This window comes from Drosophila hydei, unplaced genomic scaffold, assembly GCF_003285905.1.
Source record: "Drosophila hydei strain 15085-1641.00,03,60 unplaced genomic scaffold, DhydRS2 tig00000172-arrow-pilon, whole genome shotgun sequence".
Lineage (NCBI taxonomy): Eukaryota > Metazoa > Arthropoda > Insecta > Diptera > Drosophilidae > Drosophila > Drosophila hydei.
In genome coordinates, this window is record NW_022045682.1 from 2520068 (window position 1) to 2533106 (window position 13039).

At 38.5% G+C, this 13039-nt stretch overlaps 3 protein-coding genes across 3 annotated transcripts; 1 reads left to right on the plus strand and 2 right to left on the minus strand.

Annotated features, from left to right (window-relative positions):
- Positions 1-139: 139 nt before the first annotated feature.
- On the minus strand, positions 140-979 carry LOC111602482 (eukaryotic translation initiation factor 4E-binding protein 3-like). Its single transcript, XM_023319545.2, has 2 exons — positions 668-979; positions 140-459 (listed from the first exon to the last, which is right to left on the minus strand). Exons 1-2 carry the CDS (start codon positions 819-821, stop codon positions 251-253), a joined length of 363 nt encoding a protein of 120 aa, XP_023175313.1. The 5' UTR covers positions 822-979; the 3' UTR covers positions 140-250.
- A 5034-nt stretch (positions 980-6013) lies between these two features.
- On the plus strand, positions 6014-9129 carry LOC111602484 (ATP-dependent DNA helicase PIF1). Its single transcript, XM_023319547.2, has 2 exons — positions 6014-7048; positions 7596-9129. The coding sequence occupies exons 1-2, from the start codon at positions 6098-6100 to the stop codon at positions 8619-8621; spliced, it is 1977 nt and encodes a 658-aa protein (XP_023175315.1). The 5' UTR covers positions 6014-6097; the 3' UTR covers positions 8622-9129.
- Positions 9130-10941: 1812 nt separating this feature from the next.
- LOC111602496 (NADH dehydrogenase [ubiquinone] 1 beta subcomplex subunit 10) lies at positions 10942-11965 on the minus strand. The gene is made up of 4 exons (XM_023319567.2): positions 11873-11965; positions 11686-11784; positions 11237-11512; positions 10942-11165 (listed from the first exon to the last, which is right to left on the minus strand). Exons 2-4 carry the CDS (start codon positions 11765-11767, stop codon positions 11035-11037), a joined length of 489 nt encoding a protein of 162 aa, XP_023175335.2. The 5' UTR covers positions 11768-11784; positions 11873-11965; the 3' UTR covers positions 10942-11034.
- Positions 11966-13039: the final 1074 nt, after the last annotated feature.

Here is a 13039-nt window from a genome sequence, read left to right on the forward strand (position 1 = left end):
AAAAAGGTATTGAATTCAATAATTTAAAATGTTTATTTTTTATATTGCTTAGTGACTACAATTATCAAACAATTTCAATCAATATGACTGAGAACTAAACAGAGAACTTAAATTTAAGTGATGAGAGCTAACACTATAGAAGATCAGGGATTTAGTGTGATAATACAAGCTAGGCGAATGTGTCTAAATGAAACATGAATTTTGGCAGTTGCTGCTTGGAATTGCGTTGCGCGGCTCCACATGGAGACTTTTACAGATCCAGATGGAACTGTTCCTGTTCCTCAATTTTCAGCGATTGCGTTGTCTTAACCAAGTCGGTGGGTATGGGCACACACTTGCGGAAGGGAGTGCGGGGAGTGCCGCGCATCAGGCAGCTGGGAATATTGCTGGGCGGAGTTTGACTCAAGGGGGAACCACGCAGATTCTTCATGAAAGCCCGTTCATAGATCAGCTTAGTGCCTGCAAGAAAACAAAGTCCAGAGGGAACTATTAGACGACATTCAAACGAGACTTGCATCAGACTCGGCACAGGTGATAAGACAGCTGCACGAGCTCACAGAAATTCTCATGAGTCACGGACATGTGCGAATGATCAGAGTCAGTCCGATACTCTCTTATCACAATTGTTCAGCTGATTCACAAAAACCGAAATATTTCTTGAACTTACCGCCAGGTGTGGTGGAGTAGAGGGTGCCACCAGGCGTGGATGAGTAGACCTCTGGCATTTGAATGGGATCAGATATGACAACCTTCTTGGTCTTCGTCATGGCCATTGGCAGCGCATGAGAAATAGCTTGACGAGCAGTAGGTGATGCAGACATCTTTTTATTTTTGGTTTTCAAAAACTTTCCGTTATTTTATAACAGTTGCAATAGTAAATCGTAATCGAACGACTTTTGTTTGTTTACACGAAATTGCGTTGTAGCTTAATAGCTGTTGCTAGCTCCCTCGCTCTCCGTACTAGTTGTTTGGTTCGCTTTGCGAGTCCAATTGACACCAGTCGGTGATGGGCGCTGTATTTATATTACTCGCGCTTCCTCTTTCCACTCATTTAGCGCGCAAACAAAACAAACTCACACATACACACGCCTAAACATGTACACAGTGCACGTTGTGCTCTCTCTTTGCTTCTACTCTCTTCTCTCATTCAGCCAACGGGATAGCCGTCTGCTGATATTTGCTTTTGTTTTTTTTTTTTTTTGCCTGTTTTGTTTTCTACAAAATTTCTGCGTAGTAAAAGTCACAATGTGGTTGTTGCTATTCGTATGCATATACCGTTTAGTTGTTATTGGTTTTGCTTTATTCTATATCTTGCCAATTCAGACTAGAGTATTCGACTCGCTTAAGCAGCCTTGATCGAATGGAGGTGTGGCCAAGGGGGCTATTGTTTACCGGTTCTAATCTGTTTATCTTTGCTGCTTGTATATGTTTATTGGTCAACAAGAGTTATATAGAAATGTGGAGACAAACGCACACAAACAAGAGGAACCAGTCTTTAAAGTAGTCAATATCGATATCGAAGCAATGAGTCACGTTAAAATTAAAGCAGTAAGCATTAAAATGCATACATAAGTGATTTGCATAAAGACACGTTGCCGGTCAAATTAGCTGACGTATTAAAGCTAACATAACAATTAAATTCGAAGGCACAAGCCGGCAAAAAACAACAACAACAGCAAGCTGCGGGGGCGCCATTGACGACATTTTTAGACGCAAGCATGTAAATATTATGCCAACGAATTCGACGTAGTTTGCCATTTTGGCCATTACCCATAGGTAGCTCATGTAATGGCGCCACGTGTAGGACCTCGGCTATTAATGTGGGCCACGTTAGCCACCCACGATCATGTACAAGGTTAGTGCTTAAGCCACGTGCTCTTATTTATGTTCGCCTCGGACAGATCTGAGGCAAAGCACGCACTTTCCCAGCTGACCTCGTTCTAAACTTAGCATAGGAAAATTTTGTGTCTTTCTATTTTTTCCCCCAGTTTTCTGCATCTGTGGCACCTGTGCAATTAACCTCATTTGCTGCTCTTTACGGGGCAGTCTATCTAACCATATCTATGCCTAAAAGCTGACCCCCAAAAATGAAGGTGATAAACGCATTACATAGAACGAGAACAACAAAACTTGCCGTGTCATCCCGCACGTAGACCTCAGCATAACTGAAAAAAAAAACAGCCCTACGTGCGGGTGTAGGCCTACAACAGATTATCTTGCTCTCTCTTTCTTTCCCATTCATAAGCATTGCTCGGCCATGTAAGATTATCGCGCGCTCTCCCTCTTGACTATTGCAAGCATAACTCGCTCTCGCTTGCGCCTTATCAACCCCTGCGGCTCAACGAGTTTTTCGAGTTTTTCAGTTTGCTTGTACCTGCGCAGTGGGAATGGAGAATTACGTCGTCTGTCTCGCCTAGAGGTAGGATGCGTTTGAGCTCACCCCAAGAAGACACGCCATAGCCATACGAAACGCGTTTTTTTTGTCGCCAAAAATTCGGCGTGGCTGATGAAATTGCACAATGCCGTTTCAGCAGCTCTGTTAAGTACAATCTACAAACAAACACACATAGATTTATATATATATAAGTATAGTCAAATATGTATATGTGTATATAATTAGCATCTTAATTTAGCTATTTCTATTCAATGATAGTTTCTCATGAATGAAGCGCGAGAGCGCTCTTGTCTTAGTCTAGGGTCGATTGGGATTGAGAGGCATCTGAGCAGCAAAGCAACAAGTGTCGGGTATAAAAGAGTACTGTATACTCTATAGAAAAGTAGCTTTACCTATATCTATGTCTATATCTATATCTATATCTATATCTATATCTATATCTATATCTATATCTATATCTATATATATATCTATATCTATATCTATATCTATCTATATCTATATCTATATCTATATCTATATCTATATCTATATCTATATCTATATCTATATCTATATCTATATCTGTATCTGTATCTACATATATTTTATATCGAATAGACATAACATTACCTTTATTTTAAATTATACCATTTTTTGTGGCTGAACGAATTTCAAATACTTTAAATATACATACTATATATATATATATATATATATATATATATATATATATATAATACATAAATTATATTTTATGTTTATTATTTCATACCAATTTTATCTAACAGTAATTTTGGCAATCTTTTTATTACCCAACGAATTCTTTATACCCTATCATAAAATGTACTTCCTTTTCTAGTCCTTTGCTCTTCCAGTTAATTTCTGTTGATTTATTTTCTGATTCCAGTTACTCTATCATTCAGACTGCTCTTCAGCTTATCAATTTGAACGAAATTTAACAGATATGTATGTATGTGTGTGCGTCTGGTCTATTCATTCCGTTCTCATTTGTCATAAAGGTATTTTTTTCTCCGCCAAACAGCTGATAAGCTATGTAAACAACAAATATGAATATGAATAGGAATCTATATTAGACCATTGTGAGATAAATTAGGTTACATAAATAACTTTAAATTTTTTGGCTTGTATATTTTAAATACCTTAGCATTTTTTTATATTTATTATTTTAAATTAATTTAACTAATTGATAAAATATTAAAATTCGGACATGCTTTACAGATTGTCTATGCCCCATGAATAGGGTAAACGAAAACACCAGTTTCTTCTCTCTGCGAACGGCGATGACCCAGAAAAATGAATATGCATACATACATATATTTATATATACGATATATATACATACATATGTCTAGGAACCAGAAAAAAACATCTGCATGCGTTTATATTTTGAATATGTATTAAATTTTGAAAACAACAAATCGAATCAGTTGACTTTGTTTATGCGAAACATGAAAAACAAAGGCAACAAAATAAAACCAAATGGAAATTGTCGTCAACAAAGGTACCCGACAAAACGCATTTAATATAGGCCTATAAATCAGCTGTGGTTATCAGCGAAGTTTTGGTCTTTTGTCGCCATCTAATCGAGGCTTAACGCAGGCAGGCTTCAGACTGCTTGGCACGTTTTTTTCTTTCCATTTCACATTGCGCCAATTTAATTGAAAATAATCGTCGCGATGACGAGCAAAAAGTCTGAGCTGCAGTTCATTAGCCAAAAGCTGAGATAACTCAAAACTGATCTATATATTTGTTTTAAAAATTATGCCCAAATATTTCGAGAGCTTCGAAATGACAAGTAAAAACTTTGCAGTCGAGCTTAAGCGACTGCTTCATACTCGCTTATATTTAGACTTTAATTTCCATTTCCATACTGATTCAAGATATAGATCCCAGATATAGACTAATAATAAACATTGCGACAAGTAAAAGCTAATGGGATTTATTTTGCAGATAAATTATATATTCAGTAATAAATAAAACAAGCCTCGTTATATAAACTGTAATCTGAAAGAACTCTATATATTTCATATTTTAATTCTCTAGCTTGAACTTGGTTTAGTTTTAGTAATTCCCGATTTGCCATGCCCCTTACCTTAGCTTGTGCATAGACGAATAAATAAACAAGCTATCTAGACTTGAGCTTCTCTACACACAAGCACAAAGCTAATTTGCCCCCTTTCATCATTCAGCAACGATTGGAAATAGATTCTTAGTTTCGACTAAGCACACATAAATAATGCATTCGCAAATACGCAAAAAGAAAAGCAAAAGTAAAATTTAAAAGAAACTATGGAAATGTTCGCATCTCGATGTTGAAACCTTCGCAACGATCAATGAACTTTATCTCTCTCTTTCGCTCTCTTTTTCAATACTTTTTTTTTTCTTACTTTCAGAACAGACGAGTTTCATGAACTTATTGGCTGAACAGTTTTGTTGCCCTTCCTATAATCGATGGCGAAGCCTGACAAAAAAAATATATATAGTAATTCATTATCTTTTTTGTTGCAGATACTTTTACGTTCTTTTCAATAAACACCATGTTTAGCTAAGCTTGATGAAAGAATTTTTAATTGTTGTTGCATTTCCTGCTTGCTACAATAATTTAACTAACAAATTTGCCGTCAATAATAAATAAATAAATGTTTAGTTATTTTAATATAAATAAATATATTTTCTATTAGTGTTCAATATATATTTTATGCATTATTCAATATACTTCTAGTCATTCTATATATTTAAAAAGATTTTTAGAAAGCTAAAGTGGAAAAATTTTTAAAAATTTACAAAAAAGTTCAAGTTTATTAAAATTGCCACATTTCTTAGGTATGCATACTTGGATTTTCAATTAGTTATGCGCCTAAGTTAATCAGTTAACAACCCCTAACTCAATCACATTTGCATTTGAATTTTAATTGTGCAACAGGTATTCGCTGCTCTGACACCTTATCGCATCTAAGCCTGGCAGCAGTACTTGAACATTTTACATAAGAAACGTTAGCTGCTTCGTAAATGATTAATACATTTTTTACAATTACGTCGTAGTATTATATGTATGTATGCAGCAACAATTCTTTATTCTCTTTCGATTGTCTCATGTGCACTACGATAAGGAGAAATGAAGAAATGAGTCGATGAAAGTTTACTTTGTTCTAAATTAAGATTGGAGAGCAGCAACTTCTTTTTGAAGATTGTTCCGGGACTGAAGAGCATTTGCTTCATACCAAACAGATTATATAATGCATTTAATGCATAATAATGCATTCGAAATAATGTAATGCGCGCGTAAAGCTGGCGCCATCTATTGTTGTAAAATAAACAAAGTTGTCTAAATCTGCTTTAGTACTATCGATATAACACTATCGCTTTTTGTCTATTTAAGGCGGAAGAATGTATTTCCCATTTAGAAAAGTGGTTACTTTTAAAATATTCATATGTAAATAACATTAACATAATAAAAAAGTCGCCTAAGTTCAAACTCTAATTTACATTTAAAATAATAATAGCGCGCTTTAAGCTAGCGCCATCTAACGTTATGAGCTGTCAACATTTTTCTGCCATCGATAACACAACGTGTCAAAGCATGCATATCGATCGCATAATCGGTAATTAGTTCTTTTTGGCGGGAGGTGTGCACACTCTTTTGCTTTGCGCTGGGATTTGTAAAAGTTTCTTTAAAAAATATTTAAAAATAAATAAGTAATGGATCTTAACGATGCCGTGCTAACATGCGCGGTGAACATACACTGGACGAATGCTGTGGGCGTAACGGGTCGCAAGCTGGCCTACCGAACAGCAACATTGCGTCTGGTGCGCAACGATTTGCGTGAAATGTTTCTTGAAGTGACGCCCGAGAAGCTAAAGCCACTCAAATTCAAACTAAAGGACATAATGGTGCACAAGAAATTCATGGCGGAGGGTAAGGCAACGTTCAACTTTAAGGCGGAGCAGTGTGCTCTGTACCTGTCGAATGCACCTCCCGGCACCTTGATGATATTCCTGCGCACCATTTTCATCAAAATGAACGGAGAGGCGACACCACAGGACGAGGCAGCCATGCAAAAGAAGCTGCGCGAGCATATGTTAAGCACACGGCCCAGCACCTTTGAGGAGATCTCTCCAGTGACCACAGCCGAAATGGTTTTGGCGCGCAAAAAGGCGGGGCTTATAACGCGTGGCAGTACAACGACGCCCTCGCCACAGGCAACCAAGAAGAGACGCTACGATGAGCTGAAAGAGGACAAGAGTAGCGTGCCAGCTGCCAAAAAGCTATATCAGCCCTCGCCTTTGGCCAAGGCAGAGTCCGAGGATTCGTTACGTCTTAGCGCAGAGCAAATGGAAGTGCTGCGCGCCTGCACCGCGGGCAAAAACGTCTTCTTTACCGGCTCCGCGGGCACTGGAAAAAGTTTTTTGTTACGCAAAATCATCTCGGCATTGCCACCAGATGGCACCGTGGCCACAGCCTCCACGGGCGTGGCTGCTTGCCTAATAGGTGGAACCACGCTGCACGCCTTTGCAGGTATAGCTGGCGGCGATGCCACCTTGCAACGTTGCCTAGAGCTGGCTGCAAGGCCTGTGGCAGCACAAACCTGGCGCAAATGTAAGCGCCTGATCATTGACGAGATCTCTATGGTAGATGGGCAGTATTTCGAGGTGAGTTGTTTAAACTAAAACTAACTAACTATACTTTACATCATTGTACAACATACAACATTGTTCAATACAAAAATTTATATATATTTATGTGCTCGATTGCTTTGTGCTCTCACGCTCTCAGCGAGCAACGGAACTAACGTGCATTAAGCCTAATGAGATCGAGCGAGATGGCAGCTAAGCTTAAACACAAATTCTTATTTACTCTCAATTGCGCTATCCAATATGCACATGTGTTCATTTGTGTGTGTGCATGTAGAAAAATAGTTATATGCGCATGTATGTATGTATGTATGCATGTCTGTTAATAGAGAGCATGTCCTACGCTCACAAAAAGTTTATTTTTGGAAAGAGTAAAGTAAGAGGAAGAACATTTTCACAACAAACACCTACATACAGACAAACGCACGCTTATATATGTATTCGATATTATGTGTATGTGTGCATAGTTTTGAAGATACTTTCTTTTTTTTTAAGTTTGTTCTATACACATGTATATTTGGTTAATAATATAGCAAAAAATACAACAAATCCTTAATTCTTGCAGAAAATCGAGGCCGTTGCTCGTCATGTGCGCCGCAACGAGCGTCCCTTTGGTGGCATTCAGCTCATACTATGCGGCGACTTCTTGCAGCTGCCACCTGTTGTCAAAGGCGAAACAGGTGTGCAACGTTTCTGCTTTCAGTCGAGTGCTTGGGAGAGCTGCATTCAATGTGTCTACGAGTTGAAGCAAGTGCATCGTCAATCGGATCCAGAGTTTGTGCAAATACTCAATCATCTGCGCATCGGACATGTCAATGAGAGCATCTCAACGAGACTGGTCTCCACATCCAAGCAGAAGATCGAGGGCAATGGCATTTTGGCCACACAGCTCTGCTCGCACACAAACGATGCGAACTCCATAAACGAATCGAAGCTGGAGAATTTGAGTGGGGACAAAGTGCTCTTCCGTGCGGAAGATTCGGATGCATATATGAGCAAGCAACTGGATCAACAGGTGCAGGCGCCGGCTCAGCTCTACTTGAAAATCAATGCCCAGGTCATGCTGCTCAAGAATGTAAACATAGCCAATGGCTTGGTCAATGGTGCACGCGGTGTCGTCGTACGCATTGAGAAGGGCTTGCCGGTGGTGCGCTTCAAGAACAATCAGGAGTACGTGTGCCGGCACGAGAAGTGGATCATCAAGACAGCCACAGGTGGACTGCTCACGCGTCGTCAGGTGCCGCTTAAGCTCGCTTGGGCTTTCTCAATACACAAAAGTCAAGGATTGACGCTTGACTGTGTGGAGATGTCACTGTCCAAGGTCTTCGAGGCCGGACAGGCTTATGTAGCGCTATCCAGAGCTAAGTCTTTGCAGTCTGTGCGCATACTCGACTTTGATGCCAAACAGGTGTGGGCCAATCCGCAGGTGTTACAGTTCTACAAGAACTTCCGCAGACGCTTGATTGACACCAATTTGATACCACTCGGGCCCAAGAACAAGGACAAAAAGCCTGGCGAAAGGGAAGCCAACAGCGCTTTGGCTAAGCTCAAGAAGAGTTTGATGAACAAGCCGCTCGTCTCAATTAGCTAAGTTAAGTTATAAATTAATATAAGTTAAGCAATTGTAATTAGGACAAGGCTTTCCATTTTGAGGCAGCCTGGCAAGCGTCTCAAAATCCTAATCCTTGGTATATAAATTATGGACGAGGCTAGTCTGGAAATTATGCGACCTTAACGTGTGAATATAGGAAGAGAGATAGATAGACATGTTAGAGCCGTCCATTTTTCACACTACTCTCGCATAATACAGCCGCAGTTCATAAGACAAACCAAACCAAACCTAACTTTAGTTAAAACTCAATCCTTACTTTTAGCTATCATTTCATTGCATTAGTAATACTGCCTCAGTGCGTGAGGCTCTGCTTAATTTAAACTTATCCAAAATGTGCAAAACGTTGGAATACCCAAGATTGAGTAATACTGAGACTGTAAAACAAGAAATTTATATAAATTTGCTGTGTGGTACGTATGCCAACTATTTCATTGCTAATCAACTGATCATTTTATAGATTTAAAAACATTTTATAAATAAAAAAAAACAATGCATGTTTAATTTAAGTAGACCTGACTGGCAGATAACCTTTACTATATCTATAAAACAATTAATATTTATATAGAAAAATTAGATTATATCTCGCTCACGCTTAACTTAATGAACTTAACTATATAACCAAGAGACTCAGTTCTAATCACGCTCTTTTATCCCATAAGAACAAAGTATATGGAAACCCATTTTCAAATAAGAAAATTAGTTTATTTTAAATGAAAAATCTATAAAACAAATCAATTTTTATGGCAATAAACAAAACATTTATATTTTAGTATTTAAGTATTTTAGTATTTTATTATATATATATACAAGTGTAGAACCTGTACAATCAAATTTAGTACCTTAACAACACATGTATATATATGGAATTAGAGCCAAACCAGTCACAATATGAGGAATTCAAAGGAGATAGTCTCATTCTCATCGTTCTGGCTAAGCCTTGCCGTTTAAGTCGTCTTAGGGGTCTGGCAGGGATTAGACCTCTTGCAAGTAGGCTTCGGTGTCGTTGCAGTCTGTCCGTGTATCTGCTTGTGTGTCTTCCAATCTGCTCTTCGACAGTAAACAGCTTAAGGTCTCTGTGAAGTATTGAGCCGCGTACATACCAGGGGAGTTGGTTATCTGTCGCAGTACTCGGTTCTGCAAAACCTGAACCCGCTTATAATTGGATTTGGCAGCAATTCCCCAGATTTGCACTCCATAGAGCCATATCGGCAGGATACACTGCACGTAGACAGCTCTTTTGCATCTCAGCGGCAAGGTGCTTTTTTTATGGAACTATTTCTTTATATATATATGTGCAACAAAATTTGCAGTAATCAGCATTTAGCAAAAAAAAATATTTTATAAATATCGCTGCTTGCTGCAACGCGAGATTTTTATAAAAATTTCAGCTGAAATACCAGGCGAACAGAAATCGCAGAAAGAAAACAAAATTCGGCGATGAAAATTTCTATTGCGTGCAACAAGGGGCAAACAATTTGTGTTGCACACTTTTAGTTGCAGGCAAAAATTTCTGCTTATAATTTATAATGCATACTTTTAGTTGCTTGACAAAAAGCAAAAAACAAAAAAGTTTCATTGCATGTAACTAGGCGCAAATAAAATTCTTCTGACAATTTCTATTGCATACTTTTAGTTGTTTGACTTAAAAGCAACAACAAAAGTTTCATTGCGTGTAACTAGGCGCAAAGATAATTCTCCTGATATTCTATTGAATACTTTTAGTTGTTTCGTAAGTAAGACGACTTAATCGGCAAGGCTTTGCCAGAACGATGGGAATGCTGTAAACTGTCTCCTTTTAATTCCTCATATTGTGACTGGTTTGGCTCTAATTCCATATATATTCATGTGTTGTTAAGGTACTAAAATTGATTGTACAGGTTCCACACTTTTATAAATATAATAAAAAAAAAGTAAATTGAAGAATTACTTTCAAGGCCTCATCTGAAATGTCGGCAGGTATATACGTGCATCTATATTATATATAACTGTGGCGAGTGTCAGAAATTGGTGTGCTTGTTGGGGTCTGCAGTTTAGAGTAAAGTATACTATGGCACATTTTTGCCACTATTCGCAGATTCGGTTTTAGCAAGACTTTATGGTTTGATATAAGCTAAGTAGACTATCTATATATTGTAAATATTTAAGCTAGGCATCCACGTTCTGTAATTGAGTGAACGATGACATTACAGCTCGTTCTTATTTAGGATTCCACTTCCATTTGGTCTTCGAAGCGGCAGTGCTTCTGTTTAGACTGTGAGCCACGGGATTCCATTTATGACATATATATTAGCCTCAATTTTTCTACATTTTTTTAAGTGTGTATATATATTTGATGTAAATCCACGAACATTTGCTTGGTATGTTGGAAAACTGTAGCTCGAAACATTTCGTTTTAATGAGCATGTACTTGCTCGTCATCCTTAATTCCGCTGCCAACGGGTCCATGGCGACGCTCCCAGATGAGGCGATGCTTCTGCTTCATGAATGCGGTCTTTGCATTGGCATAACCGCCCAAATCGCCATCTGCAGGGGTATATAAAAAGCATTAGCATAATTGAAAGATTTTCGCTCTCTGTATGTGATTCGACTCCTACACTTGATAAACCAATTTTCGGCAGCCAACTCGTACTGATCCATCAGCGGCTTGCACTTGACCATGTGGTCGGGCGCCTCGTACAAGGTGCAATCCTCGAAGCGCTGTCGCAGAATATTCAAAATTTCATTGTCCACCATGCGATCACGTCTGAATTGCTGATCCGCTTCAAAGCGACAGACGGCATCGTCTGTGTAGCACTCATCGATTGTTGGCACGCGGCGAAAGCGCTGATGGTACCAATTGGATTTCTGTTGATTCGGTTCCACAATTGACTCTTCGCATGTAAACAAAAACAAAGCCGACATTAAATTTGAGGTTATGTCATTATGTAATTTCATAAATTGTTTTTAAATAATTCTGTAACTTGCAATTGCTTGAAGTTGCTGTTGCATGCCGTCTGCACTTACTGCAAATGCAATTTGTCTAATAATATTTAAATTTATTTACCGCGAAACCAGGTAATTGGTCCATCGATAGCATTTTGCACGGATTGTACAAAGCTGGCCATTGGGCTGCGCGGTTCTGGCATTTTGTTGCTTTTCTTAACTGCAAGCGACAGGAAACACAATTAGTATATATTTAACATTTTAATTCTGGTTTTTTATGCTTTTATTGCATTTTCTTTCAGTTTTACCCAAATTCCAGTCAGCAGCTAAAAACAAGAAACAGCTGTTCGCTGTACAAAGAGTTGAGCACTAGTGTGCGAGGAGTGTAACAAAGTGTTTTTCACTAGCTGGCAGCACTAATTTTATACGCAGCCAACTTTAAGTGACTCTATTTTGCGTGCGATAGTCAGGTTCGATTTCTATCGACGATTAATCGATTGGCCCGTTTGTGATTGTATAGACACATGTTGTTTTGAGATGGCAACATGTGCAGCATGTCGCAACATTTAAAATTGCACAGCAACATTACTCTTAGCGAGGGCTAATAAGAAAGTTGCAGAAAATTTCAAAATATTTAAATTTAATATAAAATATTGAAAACGATATCAGTTAAGGAAAGTTATCTTAATTTTTAACATAACACTCATACATTTTAAGCTCCGCTTTTATAAATTTAACCTAATCAATATTCAAATACTAATGCGTCGATCGTTTTATTGAGCTTCTCTGTGTGTGTTTTTGTTTTTGGCAAATTCGCTTGGCAAATTCGCCGCTGAGATAAAAGAGTGGCCAAGCGCTGCAGAGCAAATGGTGGTTGGCTGTGCTTTGCCAGAGAGACCACACCGTCTGTCTTTAGTATCTGCAAGTTTAAAGAGCGAACGAGTGGGAGAGCAGTGCGAGAGAGTGCGCGCGAAAAAAGATACGTCTGTGGTGCGCTCTTTGCAATTGCCGCTACGCAGCGAACACATTTCAACAGTTTTGTGGCGGTCGTCAGAAAGCTCGCACGTGCGAACGCGTAACGGCAAGTTCGGCATTAGCACAACTATAACGACAACAACAACCATAGCGCCGAGCGCAGCAGCAACAACAAAAATCAAAGAAACAAAACGAAAACGTAAACGCCGTGTATTTTGAGTGCGCGGCTGCAGAGTGCAGGCTTTATATACATATATGTACATGTGCTTGTGCGTGTGCGTGAGTGCGTGTTAGTGTGTGTTAGTACGTGTTGTTTTTTGGTGGCAGAGGAGCCAGTCCAAAGAGTAAAAATTCCTAAATAAATATTCCAACAAAAGTATGCAAAAATAAGAAAAATTCATTAAATTACAACAACAAATAAAGAAAAGAAAAAATTAAATAAATTCAAATAGTTTATAAATAGTGCACAAACAAGGCGGCTCGCAATTCACAATTGTCAG

Excerpts from the sequence above, each read along its gene's own strand:
- LOC111602482 (XM_023319545.2), bottom strand. The coding sequence starts at position 821 with ATGTCTGCATCACCTACTGCTCGTCAAGCTATTTCTCATGCGCTGCCA. Across the intron at positions 460-667 it reads CTACTCCACCACACCTGGCG|GCACTAAGCTGATCTATGAA; the intron begins GTAAGTTCAAGA and ends GTTTTCTTGCAG.
- LOC111602484 (XM_023319547.2), top strand. The coding sequence starts at position 6,098 with ATGGATCTTAACGATGCCGTGCTAACATGCGCGGTGAACATACACTGG. Across the intron at positions 7,049-7,595 it reads TAGATGGGCAGTATTTCGAG|AAAATCGAGGCCGTTGCTCG; the intron begins GTGAGTTGTTTA and ends TAATTCTTGCAG.
- LOC111602496 (XM_023319567.2), bottom strand. The coding sequence starts at position 11,767 with ATGCCAGAACCGCGCAGCCCAATGGCCAGCTTTGTACAATCCGTGCAA. Across the intron at positions 11,513-11,685 it reads ACCAATTACCTGGTTTCGCG|AGTCAATTGTGGAACCGAAT; the intron begins GTAAATAAATTT and ends TTACATGCGAAG. Across the intron at positions 11,166-11,236 it reads CGAAAATTGGTTTATCAAGT|ATGGCGATTTGGGCGGTTAT; the intron begins GTAGGAGTCGAA and ends ATACCCCTGCAG.